The 22,185-nt window shown below is 41.3% G+C and overlaps 1 protein-coding gene across 1 annotated transcript in view; it reads right to left on the bottom strand.

Annotated features, from left to right (window-relative positions):
- Window positions 1-21,732, bottom strand: part of tgfb2 (transforming growth factor, beta 2) — a 98,124-nt gene extending 76,392 nt beyond the window's left edge. The window contains exon 1 of the mRNA XM_043695788.2: window positions 20,678-21,732. Coding sequence (XP_043551723.1) covers window positions 20,678-21,023 — 346 coding nt within the window. The 5' untranslated portion in view covers window positions 21,024-21,732. The remainder of the gene's footprint in view (window positions 1-20,677) is intronic.
- Between the last annotated feature and the right edge of the window lie 453 nt (window positions 21,733-22,185).

A 22,185-nucleotide genomic window follows, 5' to 3' on the forward strand; every position in this document is an offset into this window, starting at 1 on the left:
AACCCTTGTAACTTCAATCTTGTAGCTGCAGTTACAAGAACAGTCAAACAAATTGGTGATAATATAAAGTGGCAATACCTTCTATGAATATGCATATCTATGTCCAATGAAGTGTCACCAGTACCAACTATGTGGCCTAGCAAGCCTTGCTTTTACACTTCCCTCCCGCTGTGTGAAGGGTTATTTGTGGCTGGCAGTATTTGACCTGGTGCACAGCTGGAGTTTGAATATGGCACTAGTGGACTAAATCCCAGAAGTTCTTGTCAATACTTCTGCTGCTGGTCAGTAGACTGATAGCGCAAGTGAGCGATTTCCGGCGTGGTGCATCCATAATGAGGTGAGCAGCGGAACATTATGTGAGATAACTTGCTAGAGCTCATGGACGGAGACCCTCTGTGAAACTTCCTGAAATTGACACTTAACATAATTTTTGGCAAAATTTAGCCCCCACGTCTCTTTCTTTCAGCAAAACTTTGAAATACAAGTCTTTTCATTTGCTTGTTCTTGATTTATATTGCTGTGCAGTTATACTACACAGGGAAAAATGTGAAATTACAGTTCATCTTTCATAATTAACATTTACGTCTTATTTCAAATGCAAAATAGATAGAATTCTGTCATAATATTGATGCGTCTGAATGATGTGTGAATCATTTGAGGAGTGACATATGGAAACTGAAGCATGCTTTTGAGGAATAGATAACCTTTGAGTTGTGGCTCACAAAATCTTCCATCATTACTGATTTCTCTCACCTCATGCTTGGGTCTATAGCAAACTGATTGATAGAAATGGGATGCCAAGACTTGTTAACATTCCCATTCCATTGTATCATGTAACATCTCTCAATGATAGAATATGAACTAGGTGGATTTTGGTCTTTTTCTAATCTACCAATTGGTAAAGTCTAATCTTTTAGTTTACAGGAAACGTTGCATTCCCACATGATCATCACAGACATTACATTTGTGTTGACATTTTCAAAACAAATATTGAGCTGCTAATAACAACTTCTTATTGTTAAATTATGTAATTCATACTTTGGATTTACATGCTGACTGTTAAATTCAATCCCTGCTTTGAAGTTTTGTGCTTTATCCTGGTTATTACTAACAGGAATAACAGCAAGTTCTAATTTTGTGTTTATTTTGTGTAACACGCAAAAATATATTTGACTTTAAAGGGTGAAAGGAGGCTTATTGCCATGGTGGTATGGTGTATTGTTACACCAATGTGCTGTAATACATGGTCCAGCACATGGCACGATACTATGCTGGATTCCATGGCCCACATGTGAGTTCCAAACATTACTCTAGTCCTAAGATTATAACTCAATATCAAATCCAAGAATTTAACCCTGTTTTGATCCAAAAGGTAAACTAAAGGGAATCACATATCATATCACTTATCTACCCAACACAGCATGGAGCATCAGAAGGGGTTCAGATGGGCTGCAGGTAAATGAAGGGAATAAAGCAGGATACCTGTGCAGACGTACTTAAAAATATCTAACATGCCTGATTCATTCATGTAGCACTACCCTTCAAAAATATTCAGCCACAGTTACCACAGTCTATGTTGAGAAAATGAATCAAATTAGAGCTACAGATCTTTATTGCTACTATTTCTCTTTTCAAGGATTTCCGAGTTGTTTCAATCTACGTTTAGTTTGAACAATGGAAGGTAACTTTATAGGCACACAAATGAAGACAACTGTTTTGTGCTGTCATTCTGACTGATTAGAAAATATTTTAGAAGCCATAAATAAGACTTGAGGGAGGGTTGCAGAATGTTGTGTGGTATTTATTTTGCAAAACATTCACTTGACAATATTAGTTTCCATACACACCTTTCTCATAAAATAAAAGAAGCTTTAAATTCCACAATCCTTCATAAGGAGTGGAATTAATTTGCAATTGATGCTGCTCAAGTAAGTTAACGCTGTGCAGTGCTACGTATAAACCATTGAACCAACCTTGGTGGCAAGGAACATTTGCTTCAAATCCAGAAACTGCTCCTTTTGTATCTGGATTAATTTGTTTCAGTGTGGTATAAACATGAGGTAATGAAATGGTTGCCTGTTTTCCATGCCACTCAAATGTCTGTTCCACATGAAAACAGACAGCTGATCCACTATCACCAGCTTCCACCCCAGTCTGCGTTTAAAATAAGTTGGAGTTGTAAACAAATTAATGTCCTAATGCTGCCTTTGAAACGGTGAAGTTATTTCCCAAAACTGCGCTCAGGTAAGTCACCTCCTGACTGTAAACGGTACTGCTGCTTTTCAGGAAAACTCACTCCACAAGAATTCATTTTCTTGAGACCTACAGTACATTTCCAATCACGTGGAGGAAACTATGGCCAGGAAATTCCTTGAACCTGCTTGTACTCTACCAGCATAACTTTGCCTGGAATGTGGCATAACGAGATTCATGGTATGCTTCTGGAAAAATATTTATGGCAGATCAAGACCAGCTCCAAGGGACCTGCTGGTCTATGGAAATATCATTTTAGACCATTAATCCACGTATACTGATGGACTGTCAAAATGTTGGTGCTGATAGCATAAAAATCATCAGCACAAAACTGCTCCAAAAACATGTTGGCAGGGGGACACAAAGTTGCTCCAGTGGCAGGGACACCCAGTTTCTTGGCTTCATCCCTTTATGGACTATTTTTGCAGCAGTGAAATGGGGGCAGCACCAGGGCTACCTGTCCACATTCAGATTATTCAGTCAGTCTTTGGGTTGATGCAGGTGTCAATGAGCCCAGTGTAACTGTTTAGAAGTGGCCTCTTGGTGTCAGATAGAGAAGTGGGGGGGGGGGGGAAGGAAGTGGTACTCTGCAAGGACCCGTCCTGCCTGCCTCATGAAGCAGTAACTACAGGCCATTCCATCAATGAATGCTCTGCTGCCTTTCACCATGGTGACTTGGCTGCCAAAGTCACTTTCTGGTTTAAATATAAAGTTGGCAGCAACTTTCCAGCAACTCCTGAAACCAAGCACATCCCAAACACAGCGCTTTGTGTTCCATTATACTCATTTGGAGCGGTCACGAGGACAACCTAATCTTTGGGCTGCCCAAGGTCTCCGTAAGCTTTGCCCAGGCTTGTATCCTGGAGAGAACACTTCAGTTTTGCTGCAGAATGTCACTACAACATGAAAGTTACAATCGATAAGCCCAGTCTATTGGTCAAGAGAAGGGGTATTTCAAGTAGCCTTCCTTGATGGGACAGTCCATTGTGACCCACAGGTCAGCATTGGCCAGCTCAAATCAGACTGTCTCTAATGGGTAAAGAACTGATCTGCCTCTACCTTTCTCCTTCAATACAGATTAGAGTTTTACTCAACAAGTGGACATAATCTGTCACATTAAGCAAAAAAGAAGTTAAGTCTTCCATCAGCAAGCACTGCTTTGAGAGAAGAATATAGCTGGTTGATAATGTGCAGTTCACATTTACTGTAGTGAGTTATAAGGAACCTGATAGGGTGAATATAGATGCACTTTGTCTTCCAGAGACCACTGACACAATGAGCAGAACGCTGAAAGGATCCCAGGTTCAACCAGCAAGGGAAGAACATAGAACAAAGAATGTTACAGCACAGTACAGGCCCTTTGATGTTGCGCTGACCTGTGAAAATAATCTGACGCCCATCTAACCTACACCATTCCATTATTATACATACGTATGTCCAATGCCAATTTAAATGCCTTGGTGTCAGTGAGTCTACTACTATTGCAGGCAGGCTGTTCCACACCCTTACTACTCTCTGGGTGAAGAAACTACCTCTGATATCTGTCCTAAATGTATCACCCCTCAATTTAAAGCTATGTCTCTTGGTGTTATCCTTCAGCATCCAAGGAAAAAGGCTCTCACTGTCCACCCTATCTAACCATCTGATTATTTAATACGTCTGATTAAGTCACCTCTCAAATTCTTCTCCAACGAAAACAACCTCAGTTTCCTCAGCCTTTTGTTGTAAGACCTTCCTACCATACCAGGCAACATCCTTGTAAATCTCCTCTGAACCCTTTCCAAAGCTTCCACATCCTTCCTACAATACGATGACCATAACTGCATGCAATAATCCAGCTGTGGCCTTATCAGTGTCTTGTACAGCTGGAAGAGTTCAGAGGAAACATGTAAGCAAAGTGTAGGCTTTGTTATAAGTAACTTGCCACTATTGATGACAGAACCCTCCACAAATGGTTCAGAATCTCAACTCAAACAGGGCCATTAGCCTCATAAGTATTTATTCTCCAATGTATGCTCCACTACAGCAGTACTATGAGAAGCCTGGCACTGCTATCAGCAGAATCACTAAGTAAGATTATCTTTACTCACTGAGGGAATTCAGTTGTAACAGTACATGAGACAAGGCCCTCCTGCATTGGATGTTATGATCTGGGAAAGATAAATGACAATGGACAGAGACTACTTGTGCTATGCTGCTAATAGTTTTGTGTAACTCAAAGCTTCTTTTCCACAAGGTGTCTGGAGACATTGAAGTTCAGCGCATTGGCACCAACTGAATCTGATTGACAGATACTGTGATACAGATCCCTACCTGGTATTCACCAGGGTTAGGGTGCAAGACTTCATGATTCTCACTGAAAGCTGAAATGCTGTCCCTACATCAACATCACTTGTACTGCCTGCTGAGATATTTAAAAAATCCTCAACTTAGCTGATTCTTGGTATCCTCAAGCCTTCACAAACAAAGTGCATGAGGGAAAAGAAAGATACTGGGAGATACCATCCACAGTAACACTCGAAATATATGGGAAACAAGAATGGGAAATTGCTGACTGTTTTGTGGTTAAAATCATTGAGATTGCACTTGTCATTGAATTCAAGTGGTCGGTTCTCTTTATTTGTAAGAGAAATCCAAGAAAGAAGACAGTGAATGCATTAATAGCAGTTCAAATAGAAAGCATGTCAATAACTACAGTTTGTAACTTTGCCAGCATATCCAGATGTCCTTCGACACATGGAATGCTATAACTGTATGAAATGATCAAAAAGGCAATAACAAAAAAAAATGAAAACAATGCAAACAAAGCCTGGGGGGGTCATTACTGACTGCAGTAAACAGTTGGTCAGATGGTGGAACCCTGCCTTGAGTTATACCCTAGGGAGAACTCTGTCATCAAGGAAGAATTAGACTCTACAGAATGCCTGCCTATCATGGAAAAGGATAATATCAAACCCACAACAGGGCAGATTAGCAAAGCAATTGACTTCCTCCACATGCTGATGATATCCCACCGGAATTTATCAAGCTTGGTGAACTGGCAGTTAGGCAATGTCGGAAAAAACTGCTGTTTCTACCAGAGGGAGGGGCAGTGACTCGTGAGAAGCAGATGCGTAGATTGTGACCCTTGTACATGACTGGGGTCAACTGTAGTGAGTGCATCAAATATTGAGGCATCTCCTTGCTGGGCATCTTGGGACTATGCCAGACCATGCTGTTGACTGTATCCCAGTGTGGCCTCAGGACTAGGAGATCTATAATTGACATGATTTTCTGCAGTAAGAGAAAAATCCATGAACAAAGAGGACATTGTCTTTATTGGTGACAGCAAGTCATTTAACTATGTAAGAAAGAGAAAGTGAGGGCTGCAGTTAGTGGAGATCAGAGCTGATAATGTGTTGCTGGAAAAGCACAGCAGGTCAGGCAGCATCTAAGGAGTAGGAGAATCGACATTTCGGGCATAAGCCCTTCATCAGGAATGGCTGAAGGGCTTATGCCTGAAATATCGATTCTCCTGCTCCTCGGATGCTGCCTGACCTGCTGTACTTTTCCAGCACCAGACTCTCAACTATGTAAGAAGAGATGGTTTATTTAAACAGCAGCAGAAAATTGACTTCTGGCTCACTGCATTATACTCTTTTTGTAAAGGGTAAGATCAATTAGGACATTACAAGCCTTTAACATTCACAGTGGGAATAATCAAATACTGATGTCCTTTGACACATCCTTTTCTTTGCTGCTATCATATATCTTCAGGTCATCTACAGAAGATGTCAGAATAGACAGAAAGCTAGTCATCCTTGCTCATTTGAGATCCAAGATAAAAGTACATTCAGACCTCATGGAGGGTTGTCTACACTCTAATGCTGTATTAGTATTCCATGCTAAGACACACATTCAGTGGCAAATGGACAGATTCTCTCACATGTGTAAAGAGACTGATTTGACCACCTGCATGAGGAAGAACATCATGGTGCAGGATATTGCCATACTGCCATTGATCAGCCCTGCTAATGTGACTATGGAGGATATTGCCAGCTTCTCATCTCCCGCCTCCACAGTCAGCAGCACTGTGTCACTTGGTGCGTAAATCAACACACATATCACAAAAGCTTCAACTGAATAAGAGAGAATGGAACAATCACAACCTAACTGAGAACATCAAAACTAGGGTTTACTATCCAGCATCCTCAGAACACTCCTCTACAACAATAAGATCTGGACAATGTACACTAGGCAGGAGTAAAGACTGAAAGGTTTCCATCTTTGCCATCTCCTATGCATCCTTTGCATCTCATGGAAGGACAAGGTCACTAGCCCATTGCTCCTGAAGCAGGCAAATTCAATTAGCATACACGAATGGGAAGCCATCAATATCTGCACAAACTCAGCCAAGTTCACTGGATAAGTGACAGTTACACATCCAAAGACCATACGTATGGTGACCTGGCCACTGTCCATGACCTCCTGGGCAGACATATGTGCTCTGGTCCTTTTTCTGGGCTCCTTACTCCTGCCTCACCCCTACCTTAATCCTCCCCCTCACATCTTCTAATAAGGATCTTTCTTTTTCCTTGAGCACTTTTCTCAAGGGCTACTTTTTGATTTCAGAAACTTCTTTCTTATTCTCGCCAACTTGATGCAGTCACTTAGTAACACCAACTTTTGCATTTCTGTATTGCTGAAAAAAGACCTATTTTGTTGAAGCTTTTCATCTAATGCTCATCAGGACAATTCACAAGAATACCAATTCAATGGAAAAAAAACACATTTATATCAGGAGACAGGAGAGTGCTGATTGATAGAAATATTGCCATGGAGAATATCACTGTGAATTCAATTGAGAAATAACTGCAAGGCTTTGTTTAAATTTTAAACCAGGCCGATTAACTTTAACGAGTCAGATTAATACCTTGAAAAATGAACCAGTCAATGGCTGTCACTGATTTTGTTAAACTGAAATAGGCACAGTGTGTATGTACCTGGTCTGTCTGTAAGGAGCAAGATCCACTCTATTAATATGTGTACCTCCAGTATATATGCATTCACCACACTTTGAGCGTGACTGATATCCAAAATTATTAGGAGAGACCAGGACCTGAAAGCACAGCCTCACAGTGAAGCAGTGACCCTTTAGAACAGAGATGTGGAAGGATTTCTTCAGCCAGGGAGTGGTGAATTTGTGGAATTCATGGTTGCAGAAGGCTATGGAAGGCAAGTAATTGAGTGTATTTAAGACAGAGATAGATAGGCTGTTGATTAGTAAAGGGATCAGGCATGAGAGAAGGCATGAGAATGGTACTGAGAAACATATCAACCATGATCGAATGATGGAGCAGATTTGATGGGCTAGATTGCCTAATTCTGCTCCTATATCTTACGGTATTCTGACTATTAATATAATTGCTTGCACACTCAGGATTATACAGCAAATATTGTTGAATTGCAGAATGACACATAATGTTGCACAGTGGGTTGCATGTTTTGCAAGCACGGGCTGGTTGAGTACAGTCAGCAAATTGTTTGTTACAAATGGAAGAAGGAACATCTTGTTGGATATAGTCTGTCAGTCTTTGGAACAGATGGTCCACAAACATGGCATCACACTGGCACTGAAATTTATATACCGTTTTATTCAATTGCGTGTAATCTGATCTAATCAGGGTAGCCATTATCCAACAGTATGGCTTTGATGCGCCTTTGTTCAGTATGTCTCACTTCATTGTTTTATGAGAGGGAAGACTGTCACAATTAGTTGGGGGAGGTGATGATCTAGTGGTACTAGTAGACACAGGTAATGTTCTGGGGACCCATGTCTGAATCCCAGCAAGGCAGATAGTAGAAGTTGAATTCAATAAGATGCTGGAATTAAGCATCTGATGTTAACTATTACATCTCTGGTTTATTAATGTCCTTTAGGGAAGGTAGCTGCTGTCCTTACCTGATGTGGCCTCCACACCCACAATAATGCTGTTGACACTTAATTGCCCTCTGTGCAATTAAAGAATGGCAATAAATTCTGGCCTAGCTAGCAACACTCATATTCTGTGAATGAGTTTTGAAACAGGTTTCCCTCCAAGCTACGTGCTACCATCAAGACTTGAAATTTGGAACATTATCACCATCCGATCATCACTGCTGGGTCAAAAGGCTGGAACTCCTCCTCTAACAGCACTGTGGGTATACCTAGAGTCCAAGGTTTGCAGCAAGTGAATCTTCTCATACAGTGCCAGTTTCGCACAAATATTTCAGCCTGAGAGTGGGGTTCTGAAGCCCACTGGGAGATTCTTCTTTAGTGACATTCCTAATATTAACATTCACCTTCATAGTGAGCACACACTCTTTACGAATAAGACAAGGAATAATCTTATGAAAAGGAATACAATGTGTTTTTAAACAATATTGCTTATGTTACAACACTTATTGTTATTCATTTAAAATTAAATCTGCTTCAAACTATGCTTCCTAAGTCCTGTTTCTTTGTAACTCCAGACAGAGGCATAAAAATTGCCACAACTCCTCAGTGAGAGAATGAGGGCTGGCTGGAGGAAGAGTATGGTTGTTGGAACTTATTCCAAACATCACAGCAGCTATTACTACTTCAGGTCACACAACCCCAACATTTTAGTTTGTGACTCCATTTGAGGTGCCAAGATTGCCTAAGCCCAACTTGGGAAATCCCTGGCTTAAACATATTGTAAGGAATATTGCTCCTTTTAGTCATAGAGTCAAGAGATGTACAGCATGGAAACAGGCCCTTTGGTCCAACTCATCCATGCCAACCAGATATCCCAACCCAATCTAGTCTCACCTGCCAGCACCCGGCCCATATCCCTCCAAACCCTTCCTATTTATATACCCATCCAAATGCCTCTTAAATGTTGCAATTGTACCAGCCTCCACCACTTCCTCTGACAGCTCATTCCATACACGTACCACCCTCTGCGTGAAAAAGTTGCCTCTTAGGTCCCTTTTATATCTTTCCCTTCTCACCCTAAACCTATGCCCTCTAGTTCTGGACTCCCCGACCCCAGGGAAAATACTTTGTCTATTTATCCTATCCATGCCCCTCATGATTTTATAAACTCTATACGGTCACCCCTCAGCCTCCGACGCTCCAGGAAAAACAGCCCCAGCCTACTCAACCTCTCCCTATAGCTCAGGTCATTAATAATTAAAACCTGATAATATCCCTTCACTTGAAAGAAAAATGTTGAAGTTTGTACTTATTGTGAGCACCGAATAAGCACAAAAATTAAGGAGTAAAGTTTAAGAACAAGCCCTGCTATATATTGGCAAGTTTTGAATGGTAATTAGGTAATGTTTTCTTGGAAAGAAAACTGTGCCATTTCACTTATCTCAGCAGTAAGACAGAGAAAATATTTATTCCATTTGTCACAGCACACCGAAACTGGTTATCTGGAATACTCGATGCTATTTGCTTTTCTCCAAATGTAACTGTTCTTAATGAAAAAAAAGTTGAAACACAGAGAAAACATTTTACATGAGAATGATAAGTCCTTTAAAATAATGCACGATATAAACAAGAAAAGGTAACTGGGATGAATATTTCAATCAATCATTTTACATGCAGCAAACTCCTTTTTTGGGATGATAGGCATTGTTGATGAGACTAGCATGCGGATCCCAAATTACTAATGAACTAAGTGAATTGTTAGATATTTGAGGGCAGTTAAAAGTCAGTATTATCGCTATGGATCTGGAGTCCCATGTAGATGAGAATGGATGAGGATGGCAGATTTCCTTCTGTAAAGGACACTAGTAAATCAGACTCTTTTTAAAACAACTGATGATATGGTCATTTATAATTCCTGACTTACCAATTGAATTTCGGCTCCACCAGCTATTGTGGTGGGATTAAATCCCATGTCCCAGAGCATTAGCTTTAGCCCACTGACATCTCCTGCCAGGTTTGGTGGTGATGAGGAACTTGATCCAAAGTCCTGTACTTGTTTTGTGTAATTGGGGCATTGCCTCGCCTCACCTCGCCTCTTACTTATTCAGTTTCTGCATGTTACATACAGGCAAGGGGTGACATGTTCCCAGACCAGAGAGAAATCATAGACCCTGGTGCTTCTCCTGCTGCTCCCCCATTGCAATATGACACATGTTACAAACATGGCTTTGTCAGTCAATTGTGCACAACTTGATTGTTCATATTATGCTACAGCTCCACCTTTTTGACATCAGTAATATCAAAAAGGTTTGAACCCCACAAGCACAACAAGGAACAATCCTCTGTACAAATGTAAAAATGTTGAACCAGCAGTGACATATTATGTTGGCACATAACACCTGGTTTTACTTCCAAGTTTTAAAAAATGGCAAAACCTTCCAGTAAATTAGTACCATCAAATTTGTTATTTTTATCCACACAAGCGGGCTTTGTTAACAGAAATATTGCATCTTGCACTGAGAGATAAATATTTTCTCAGTTTAAGTTGAAGCAAGCCGTATTTATATCTGCCCAATGGGGAGAATATAACAGAAAAACAAAATACTGTCAATGCTGGAAATTTTAAGGAAAATTACTGGAAATATTCAGCAGGCCAGACAGGATGATGAGAGAGAGAGAGAAGAGGAGAAATAGGACTTCAGGTTCATGATCTGCACTAATTCAAATGGAAGGTCAGTGAACTCAGTGTCTCTCTGCACAGATGTTGCCAGATGTGCTCAGCATTTCCAACACTTCCCACCTCTATTAGTTTTTGCCAGCCTTGCAAAAACAATCAGTCAGGCGTCTTGTGAGTCTTTCATTCCCCTTCAGCAAAAAACCCAGCAGCTGTTGCCTGTGATTGGGCTTGGCACAACATTAAACATGAACTTCAAAAAAAAGGCCCAGGTAGGCAAAACAAAAACCACATACAACTTGCTGAGGCAAAATCATTCATTGTTAAATGAATAATTAATAAAAATGATCGTTAAAATGCAAGTCAGGATATCTAACCAATAAAACTTCTTGGCTTTATCACTCAAGAAGCAAGGTAGAGGTATACAGACCAGCCCCAAGATGTGGTCAACAGGGGGAGGGTACTGCACAAGATATGGAGTTGAGTTTCACTAACACGGACCCTGCACTCACCTCTAGTGCCTCAGACTTTAAACTAATCTTGATGGAATACATTTGAAGATGGGATTCAGATGTAAGTTGCCTTTCAGCCTGGGTTTCTCTCCTTTCCTTATTTGGTGTATGTGTGGATAAGTTTTTGGGAAGGGAAAAAGGGTGCATGCCCCAAACCAAGCATGTGTGTGTGCCCAAATCACAACCACTCTCCAGATTCTCTCTCATTTACTCTCTCACTCTCCTGTTACTCTCATTCACTCAGTGTCTCTCACACCCACTTACTTATTTATTCTTTCTTATTCACACTCACCTGCTTTCCCACACTCACTCACTAATGGTCACATTCACTCCCTTGCTCATACCCAGTTATTTCCAAGTTCTCTCTCTCTCTCACATTTGCTGACTTACTCACTCACTCACTGTCTCACAATCACTGCCTCACTAACCCTCATCATCAAGGGAAGACTGAGATCGGGAGGAAACGTATGAATATCAACCTTTAGAAGAATACTCAGAACCAGACACAGAGGAGGAAGTTTTGGAGGAGGAAGTAGACAAGGATCGTGTCGTAAAATCTCCAAACCCTGCACCTTCATATTCTGACTGGAGATTTGAGAATATGGAACAAGTAAGAATCTGTCCCCATTATTGAAATTTCAGGTTATTGATAAAGCCTCAGCCTACAGTCCTCACCACAAACAAAGCCAGAAATATAGGTTCCCGTAATATGTCAGAGGGAGGATTTCAGGTCAGGGAGATCATTCAGGAAGCTGAAATGCTGGGGTTTAGGGTAGGAGCCATGTCATATATAGCATCACGAGAGAGGGAGGTGGTTTAGTTGAGAAGCTGGCTCCAGGGGTGTGTTGGTGGCAGGTCAGGGAGCTTGCCGAGTGATGAAGGATCCATCAGCCATGATTCCACACATGCTGAGTGAGAGGGAGGGAGGTCTGATGCTGAGAAGGTGTCCTGGGTTTTAGGATGGTCATGGAGATGAAGTTGTCATCATCAGCCAATAGCATCATGTGTGAGCAGGTAAGTGGTCAGGATATTAGATCCACATGGTTTGGTCCAGGTAGGACAGGACCATACACCACCATTAAGCGAGATGGCTGAGAAGGACCTTCAGGTGAGAGGTGTGAGACACCAGCAACTTTATTTCTATTCATTGAACTTGTCCTCAGTAGCCTGCACTTCCAAACAGGTCCACTTGTCCAACATATGGTCCACAACATGAGTCACACATCGTTGGAAAAAAGGAGGCAGTTCACTGACTGGGGAATCTGATGCATCCCATTGGCTCAATGATAGCTGTTCGTTGGACCCCAGCAATCATTGGCCAATTAGCTTGACAATTGGCATGGTTCACATGCCAGATTAGCTGCTTTGGACACAGACCACCCAGTTTGACAAGCTGCATGGCCAATGAGCCCAAGCCTTTTAGAGACACGGGCCCAGAGATTCTTACAGCCTGCAGGCTGGCCTCAGTCCCCAAACTACTTTTAGTACCTTAGGTCATGTCATTTGACCCGTCACTTGTAGGTGTGCAAAACCAGGCTGAAGTGACCCACTCTCAATCTCTCCATCCTTATGGTGGGAAAGATGTCTGACGACTGCACTGTACTTTTTCTGCTTGGCACTATTAAAAGTATTACTCATTCTGCAGAGAACTGCATATGTGTTTTACCGTGCTGCACCCATTAATAAATAAGTACTACACTCAGCACGTCAGTTTTCCTTCATATTTTGTCAAAGTTTGTCTAATACATCCTAATCTAAAATGGACAAGTATCAAATTATGAAAGAGGTTCCAAAGACTGCAGTTTGGAAGAGATGGCACTCTGAATGTGGGTTTAAGAGACTGGAAAGGACATGGTAGGAAAGAAGCAATGAGGGTGGAAGCATGACTATTCTCGACAAATCAATATAAACATCAAAACCTGTATATTGCTGTGAAGTAACAGCAATCCGAAATCAGAGGGATAGTGGTGAGTGTCTCTCTTTCCTCCTTTAAATGTATAAAAAGGAAATATCATTGCAGGGAAGTATAAAGAATAGGGAGTCTCAAGTAAATAATTGACAAAGTTAAATCAAATATGATAGTGATGGCAGGGTGCGTGTTGTGTTGCTGCTGCAACATGTGGAAGCTGCTGGACACCAATGTGATCCAGAGCAGACACATCTGGAGTAAATGTTTGCAGCTCGGGGAACTTTGGACCTGTGTTGAGGAGCTGGAGTCTGTGCTGCAGACATTGCATCATATCAGAGAAGGAGAACATTACCTGAACACTTTGCTCCAGAGGACAGTCACACCTTTCAGGACAGGTAAAGTTCGCCTGTGACCAGAAACTGGAAGATGTGACTGACGCTAAGGCAGGTATGGGGACCCAGAAGGTTAAAATTCAGGAGTCTCGACCTCTGCAATTGTCCAGCAGTTACAAGATTCTTGCATGTTGAGCAGGTGAAAGTGAAGATTGCAGGATGGGTGAACAAACACACTTCAGCATCCTGATAATGGGAATCATTCAAGTGGCGGGAAGAAATAATAACGCAGTTATGGTAGGGTACAGTATAATTAGGTTAATAGATACAGTTTTCTGCAGCCATGAGCAGGGGTCATGAAAGCTATGCTGCCTATCCGGGTTAAGGACAGCTTCTCAGGTTGGAGAGAAACTTGGACTGGGAGGAGAAGGATCCAGGTGTCATTGTCCACGTTGGTATGAACAGCATCAGTAGGATTGTTTTAGGCTGTTTATCAAAGGAAACATATGCTGGCATTTGGCTGATACAGGAGAGGTGGGGGGGTTACAGAGGAACTATTTTAAACTTGATGGACTGAAAGGCACTTTCTTTGCTGTAGCCCTGTGTGCCTCTATGAGAGATTGAATAGATTAATGTACTTGTTGGAACATAGAAGAATGATTGAAACATACATGATTCTTGGGGAACTTGATAGGTTAGATATGGAAAGGTTGTCTCCTCTTATAGCAGATTATAGGAGCAGAGAGCATAATCTCAGAATAAGGGATCATGCATAAACAGAGAGATAAGGAGGAATGTCTTGTCTCAGAGGTGATGAATCTGCAGAATTCATTACCACAAAGGACTGTTGAGGCTAGGTCATTAAGCATATTCAAGGCTGAGACAGACAGATTTTTAATTAGTAAAGGAATAAGTGTGATTGGGAAAAGGACAGTAAAATGGAGTTGACTGCAGTCAGATCAGCCATGATCCCATTACATGATGGAGCAGACTCAATGGGCTGAATGGCCTACTTCTGCTTCCATGTCTTATATTTTTATGGTTTCACAGTGTCAAGGCAGCATCTAACATCAGTTAATTTACCAACCTCCTCCAAGTTTTTCAGTTTAAAGAACTCTGCATTCTTGAATATTTTCCAGATCAATAAATTTCACAGTGAATGTAATTGGAAGATTCTAGAGATATGTCTACCAATTCTCCTGTGTTGTTACATGTTGTCAGTGATATAAAACAAATTAAAGACATTCTTCAATAGATGTTACTATCTGGCTGGAGCTAACTTATTCCAAATCTTCTCCTCACTGACAAAACTTGAAAATATCAGAATAATGTTCCATAAACTACTTTGTGACAGTAACATGTGATAAATTAGCAAATGATTAAAAATTTTCCTGAATAGAAAGCTTTTTAGTTGCAGTCACTGGCCTTCCTAAATTAACTTGGTTAAATAAGTATATTTTGAAATGACTCCTGTGGAACTATATTTAAAACATGTAAAAAATAAACTTCCAGCAGTCACTTCTCGGCAAGCCTTCAGTTGAGCTGCACTAGTGAATAAAACCCATAAATGCAGACTATAAAATGCAGCCAGCAATACCCAACTTATGTATTATACTGTGCATGGCTGAAAGTCATAACGGCCCAACAGGAAAGAGCACTGAATACACACGTTTCCACACATGCCTAGAGCTCCACTCCCTGGTACTTTTTTTGTTAGGAGAGTGAGCTTAAGTGTCCACTTGCTCATGACGTTAGGAAGATTCAATATTAAGATGATAAAGTGCTCAGAAGTTGCAACAGACCACTTGAACATGGATGAAATACAAACAAAATTGTGCATCTTCAGTTCAAATTCCTCGGAGAACAAGACAGTTAGGACAGTTCCAAATTTCCAGTCACATAAAAGATTCAATCTAAATTTCATTCACTGAATTGTTTCAGATGGTTGTTTAACTATGTTGCAATACCACCAGTTGTTGTTTATAGGGATTTCGTGGGCATGGGGTTGAGGGGGGAGGGTGGCAAGGGAAACAAACATTTTTATATATAGTTTCCATGATCTTAATGCATTTTTGTCATTAAAATGAGGTTTAGAATATCACCTGTTTTGGGGTGTTTTATAAAATATATAAACCCTAAGATAGTTGCATATTTTTGATAACAGGCAGCAGCAATCAGAAATACCATCTGTAATCAGGTTTTCTGCCTAAGGCAACCACTGCAATATAATCAAATCATTCAATAAAATGGCACTCATAGATTGGATCTAAGCCTGCTTCCACAAGCCAGCAAATGTTTTCATTGCTGCTGTCAACTGTGTGATACTGTGCTTTTTAACAAAAAAAATTGGACAAGAATGCCATACAGCATTGCAAACTTGCATAGGAAACTTGAAGACTACATATGCTTGTAAATGCAACCCTTGTTTAATTGGTGTTTCTCAAAGTATATTTTAATTATGATCTATTTGTAGTGACTAATTTAATGAATAGCTGTTTTTATTCTGTGGGATTCCAAAACTTCTTATCTGTATGTTTTGAAATTTCAATCCAGCACTTTCTTTGTCTACAATTTGGATGACAAGTTTGCAAAGATTGAAGTCATTCTTTGTTTAGATTACATGAGATTCTGGGAATCTTACCAGAGTTTTAGGATATTTTATAAATCCTTCTGTGAAAATCATAATCCAGTGGTATTTTAGGAATTTATACTCGAGTTACAGAAATGATATTCTAAATAAGAAGAAACTTTTTTTAAAATCTGAGAAATTATTTAGCATTGTGTGTCTAGGAAGTACAAATATATGATAAGTTATCAGATTCTAAAGCAGCACCTATAAAACAGTGAATATTCTCTATCATGTGTAGAGTACACCAGCAGCTAGAAGCTGCTGGTCACAACTGTTGTCTAAAATGTTAAAAATTTCTCCAGAGCCAAATAATAATGAAGAAAATAAAGTGAGGAAAATGAGTTGGAAGAAGGTTCACAGGATGGAGTGATGGCTTGGAATTTCCTGGAAAGTTTCAGTGAAATTATATTGCAAAATTGGAAGTGTGCCAGATTTTTCCAAGAAAATTTGTGCATAGCTGATTAGCACCAGTTTACCGCTGATACATCACAATGTGCAAATTGCCTCAATTACTTACAACACTTCTGAGATAAAGCTGCCAAAGCTCTCTGCTGCTTATTTACATAGCTCCATCACATGCAAAACACCAAGCCCCATACAGAAAATATATCAGTGCAGAAGGACACCATTCAGCCCACTGTGTCCATACTCTTTGCTCTCTGTGCAACAGACCCATTACTCAGTTCTACTGATGCAGCTCATTGCATTTAAACGCCTATCCAATGTCCTTCTGAAATAACTTATCTTCCAATGCCATTGTAAGCAAAAAAATCATTGTCATTATTACTTACTACATTAAAAACATTTCTTTATCATGTACCCCTTGCACCACTCGCCCAAAACCTTAAGTCTGTGTCTGTTGGCCTTTCTACCATCTGCTAATGTAAACAACTTTTCTTTGTCCACTTCATCTAAATTAGTTATAATCATTTACCCCTTAATCAGATTGCACCTCAATCTCCTTCACTTCAATTCCTGTTTCGCCCTGCTAAACCCGTACCTAAAATTCCTCATCTCAGGTATCACTCTATTAAATCTACGTTGTATCCTCTATCCTTCACATTTCCTGGACTTATGCAATAAAATGAAATGCCCTGGAGTAGAATGAATGGCAAGTATTTAGGAATCTGATATTGACATAAATGGGAGTTCTGGAGTTTGACCAGGATTTTCCTCATAATTTGAAACAATACACTTGCTGAGAGGTAGGTGTATTATACCTAACCAAAGTGTTGTTCTCCTTGAAATACTTTAACAGTCCCCGCATTTAGAAAGGTTAAAACTGTTGAAAACATCCTCCCACTCTGCTTAACCATGTCCTATGTAATACTGGGAACCATGAAGCAGCAGGTGGAGGCATAAGGCTCCAAAAAAGAGGTGAAATGGCTGAAGATAACACTTTGTTATTTCACCTGTTGATGGTGCTGTATTTGCACTTGTTTTATGCTGATTCTAACAGTATGCCATACAAACCAGGGCTCCACAATTTGGATCTACATTCTACAGCATGGCGAGTGCAGAAACCAGCAGAGGTTTTGATGTGGGTTAAATTCAATCGAGGAAATGCCAACATAAAAGAGTTATTTCTGGAAAGTGAACCAGTTGATTGTGTACTTCCTTAGGAAGTGGTGAAATTACAGGTTTTGAACAAATACAGTATTGGAAAAAAAAATCCTGAGGAACCCTGACTTGACTTTCACCGGTGCCAGCTGCCTTAAAGTGGTTACAAATAAAAAGCAGCAGGTGAGGGGGCTCTGGAAAGGAACGCCTGGCTGGGTGGGAAAGGCTGAAAGGTGGACTTTCAACATCGTGTTGTCTTTAAAAAGGAAGATGTGTCTAAATGACTATTCGACAATCATTTCTTCCAGTCCCCTTCACTACCGCTGAAATGATGCAAGAAAACAGGAGGCGGTGTCAAGTAGCTGATGTCTAACACATTTTATGACGGTGCCCGTTGGAGGCGAGAAGTATACACGTAGAAAAAAAACAAAATTGCAAAGTCCGTGGCTCATGAAGCTTGGAACTCTGCCGGCCCAGGCTATCTTTGGGCTTTCAGTGAGTAGCCACACAGCTCGCCGCCCTAAGGGGGGAGAAGCTGGAGTCTATGTTCTGAGTTTCTCATGGTGGAGCATGTGTATATCCCATGCGCGGTGAGCACTAACCCTCAACCCCCACCCCGATTGTTTCGAAAGTCCTGCACCTTCATTCCGTGAACTGAAAGCACTGGATCACTTTCTGCCTGTTCACCGGAGCACAGAGCAGAGAGCACCGAGGCTCAGACTGGGAGACTGCTGTTCCCTACAAAAAACATACACAGTCCGGGGGCAGTGCAAGTTCTGCACCACCACCCAGGCAGCAGACTGGAGATTGGAACAAGTCATTTGCACTCTGGAGTTTTGAACCTGGAACACACAGCATGCAAAATCGGAGCAAGAAGTTACAAGTTTAGCACCATGTGCGCCAAATTCTGAGGAATTATAGGGAAACCTTGTATTTACATAGCGCTTTGTAGGACATCCCCTCCCCATTACGCTTTACATCTAAGAAAGCGACTTCTGTCTGCAGCACGAGTTTGCATTTGAACAAAAGCACTCACTTTCACTCTCAATCAGATTTACCCCCCCCCCCCCCCCCATAAAAATGAGTTTGAAAATATTTATAAGGAGAGAAACATGTCCATAAACGTGAATTGAAGTGAAACAGCTCACGGGCCCCGAAAGGTTTGAGATTTGCTTTCGGGGCGACTCGAAGTATATCACAACGTCAGTGTCTGGCATCGATTTCTCGTTTATTATCCCAAGCGACTTTTCCCTTCCGAGGCTGCATTCATATTCGGACCCAACAACTATTTAGGGCCAGTCTTCTTCACCAAGGTAACCAAAGCAGAAACACCACTGAGTCAAACCACACTCCTTCCTCGTTGTTTAGAAATATCGAGGAAGGTGCCCTCCAATAAACAGCAAGGAGATATAAATTCACCTGCCAATTGAGACATGATTCAGGGCATTAAAGGCAACTTTTTTTGAGTTTTTAAAGAGGGAAACGAATGTCTAAGCTGTTCTGATACCATCGTTATTATCTCACCACTATCCCTTTGACCCAGTGCTGGGGCGGAATGGTGTTGGCGTTCAGCCCAAGCTGAGAGTCTGACAGTGTTTCTATAACGGCCAAGGATATCACTGTACGTGAAACTGTACCCTGAGGATTGTGAGGCAGACCACTTCCGTCCTTTAACCGGGTGCAAAATGATTTGACGTGCACGTGTTCCGGACAGAAATAGCCATCCCACTTCATTGGGGGGGGGGGGGGGGTAAACTCTGTTGTGAAGAGCTATGGTCTGAACTGATAAAAACCTGGCCTAATAATTGTTGACATTGACCATGGTTACAATACTGAACCGTGGGAATACCTCAAATTTCGACAGTTGTCCAAACTATGATATTGCGTTGTTAATAGGATAGGTCATCAGCTATTTAACAAAAACAAGCATACCCATGCACAGTCTGCAACAATTCTACGGGTTGGTTTCTGGTGCGGACCTCCTTGAAAAATCTCCTTTGACAATTTAGGGATGTGGAACAGATTTTTATAGATTTTCTACGTACGTTCTTCACACAATCCTTCCGTTAAATTAACCACAGGAGAGCAGCAACAATATTTCCAAGCCAAAAAATGTAATTTTAGTTAATTTAAAAATAAAAGGTTATCTTTTTTTTTTAAAAAAAGCGTGAATTTCCACATTCTGTATCAGAAATGGACAAGTGCTGGGCAAGTTGCGAAATTCTCTCAAGTAAGCACTTGAAAAGTTGCAGAGGGTCGTTCAGCACTGAATGGGTTAAATGGTAGCTGGCGATCAGATTGTGTATCCATGAGCCTGCCTGCCGTGTTTATTTACACAGCACCTGTCTTGAAATTTCACCATTTCCACTGAAGACAGCAGCTTGGAGATTGTCTGATTAATATTTTTAGATAGGATTTCCGCGGGGCATCAGCCCAACGCGGTTCGTGGTCAGGCGACCGTGCATACTGCCCACAATCCAATTTACCGCTACAGGAAAATAAACAACTCAAGAGAGAGAAAAAAACTGTCCAGTCAACGCAGTGTGCCCTGTTCAAACTGTGGTGTTCAAATAGGCGAATACTTCACATTCCTCATGTGTGTATATCTAACATATTACATAATGATAGCACGAAAGCAAACTGCCAACTGAACGCTTTCGTAAATTCGGTTGTACATGCAAAAACGTTTAAGTCTTAAAGAGGAATGACATCCCTTTTTGTCGACACAGGTTTGGCATTCCAACTATCAGTGTCTTAAATAAAGCATTGCCAATCATAAATCTTGAGCCAAACTGGGGCGTTTTTGAAATAAGCAGATTTATATAAATACATTATCCCCGGAGGCTGACAAAAAGGGATACAAACTCTTTTAAGTTGCTGCTTTTGCTTACTTTCAGGGTAGCTAAATGGGTTCATGTCAATCTTGTAAACTTCTTTCGCGTAATATTCCTCTTCGCTCCTCTCCCGTTCACAAGTCGCTGCCCTCTCGTTCGCTTTCTCAAGAAGCAAATCCCTGGTGCTGTTGTAAATCGCGATCACCTCGTTGGAGACCTCCTCCGGCTCCGGGTAATGTTCCGGGGGGTTGGTGAGTTTCAGTTTGCTGAGGATTTGCCCACGGATCGCCTCGATCCGCTTCTTCATGAACTGCTCCATGTCGAGGGTGTTGCAGGTCGATAAGCAAGCGGCGATCATTGCAAAATCCAGCGTGAGAAAAACCGTGAAAATGGAGTAGTGCATTTTCAAAGCTGGGCAGTTTGGAAAGTTGAAGAGAGAGAGAGAGCAAGAGAGAGAGAGAGAGTGGGTGGTAAGGGCCAGGGAAACAAGAGAGTCAGCTGCAGCTTGTGACCGTCACGCGAAAAGAATCAACAAGTTAAATATTTACAATAAAAGAAAAAAAACATAAAGAGGAAAGGCACTTTTTGTTGCTATTGTTTAACCTTGATTCTCAAGTCCTGTGCAGTTCAGTGACTCGCTTTTGGGTGCAGCTGCAGTCCAGGCGCTAAAAACTGCTTCTGCCGAGGCTCAACACACCTTCACTTCATCGCAGTCCCGAGGAATTCTTTCAACTTCTCTCTCTCTCTCTCTCTGTCAGTCTCTGCTTTCTCCAGTTTTGAAAAAAGTCAATAAAACAGCAGCTTTATTTTTCTCGGTTGAATTCTCCTGCGGTCCAGGGTGAAGTTAAAGGGGGAAGAGAATCTTACACACGAGGGGGAGGGGGTGAGAATAATGAATTTGTCAAAAAAAATTGAGTTCAATTTCTTTTAAAAAAAGACTGGCAAGAAGTGGAAAAAATTGATGTATATGAGAAGGAATCTTGTCCTTGGCAAACCGTTATTTTTGCTGCTCCATCCTCTAGTCTGACAGCCCAAGCGGGGAGTGAGTGAATGAGTGAGTGAGTGAGTAAGAGAGAGAAGCACAGTCTGTACAGTGTGCGTGTCAGTGAGCGACTTGCCAGCAGATAACATCAGGCTGCACAGGGAGACCTTTATAATGTCTCACTTTACCACGTGTTGCCTCCATGGAGTGACGTGGGGCTCCGGCCGATGGAAGATTTTCCTGATTTTGGTTCGCGGGGCTTCCTAGCGCTACGTCTCCCCCCCGCACACACAAACACACTCACTCACTCAACACCCCACTCCGTTCCTGGCCATCGGAGTCACACTTGGATTGTCCAAAGCCAGCTTTCCTGGGGAGAGAGAGAGAGACTAACCCACCAAAGCCAGTGTTGAATGACTCGGCTGAAGCACACTGTAGTAACATTGTACATTAAATTATCTATAGAGTTAATGTCGACTGTCCTTCCGGGGGGATTTGATACAATTCCATCCCCTTCTCCTCCTTCCCGGTCATTCACAACAGATAGATCGGAATATTTTTCTGTGAGGTAAGATTGCACAGT

This window comes from Chiloscyllium plagiosum, unplaced genomic scaffold (genome assembly GCF_037043375.1).
Source record: "Chiloscyllium plagiosum isolate Xiang-an unplaced genomic scaffold, Cpla_swu_hap1 HiC_scaffold_10, whole genome shotgun sequence".
Taxonomy (NCBI): domain Eukaryota; kingdom Metazoa; phylum Chordata; class Chondrichthyes; order Orectolobiformes; family Hemiscylliidae; genus Chiloscyllium; species Chiloscyllium plagiosum.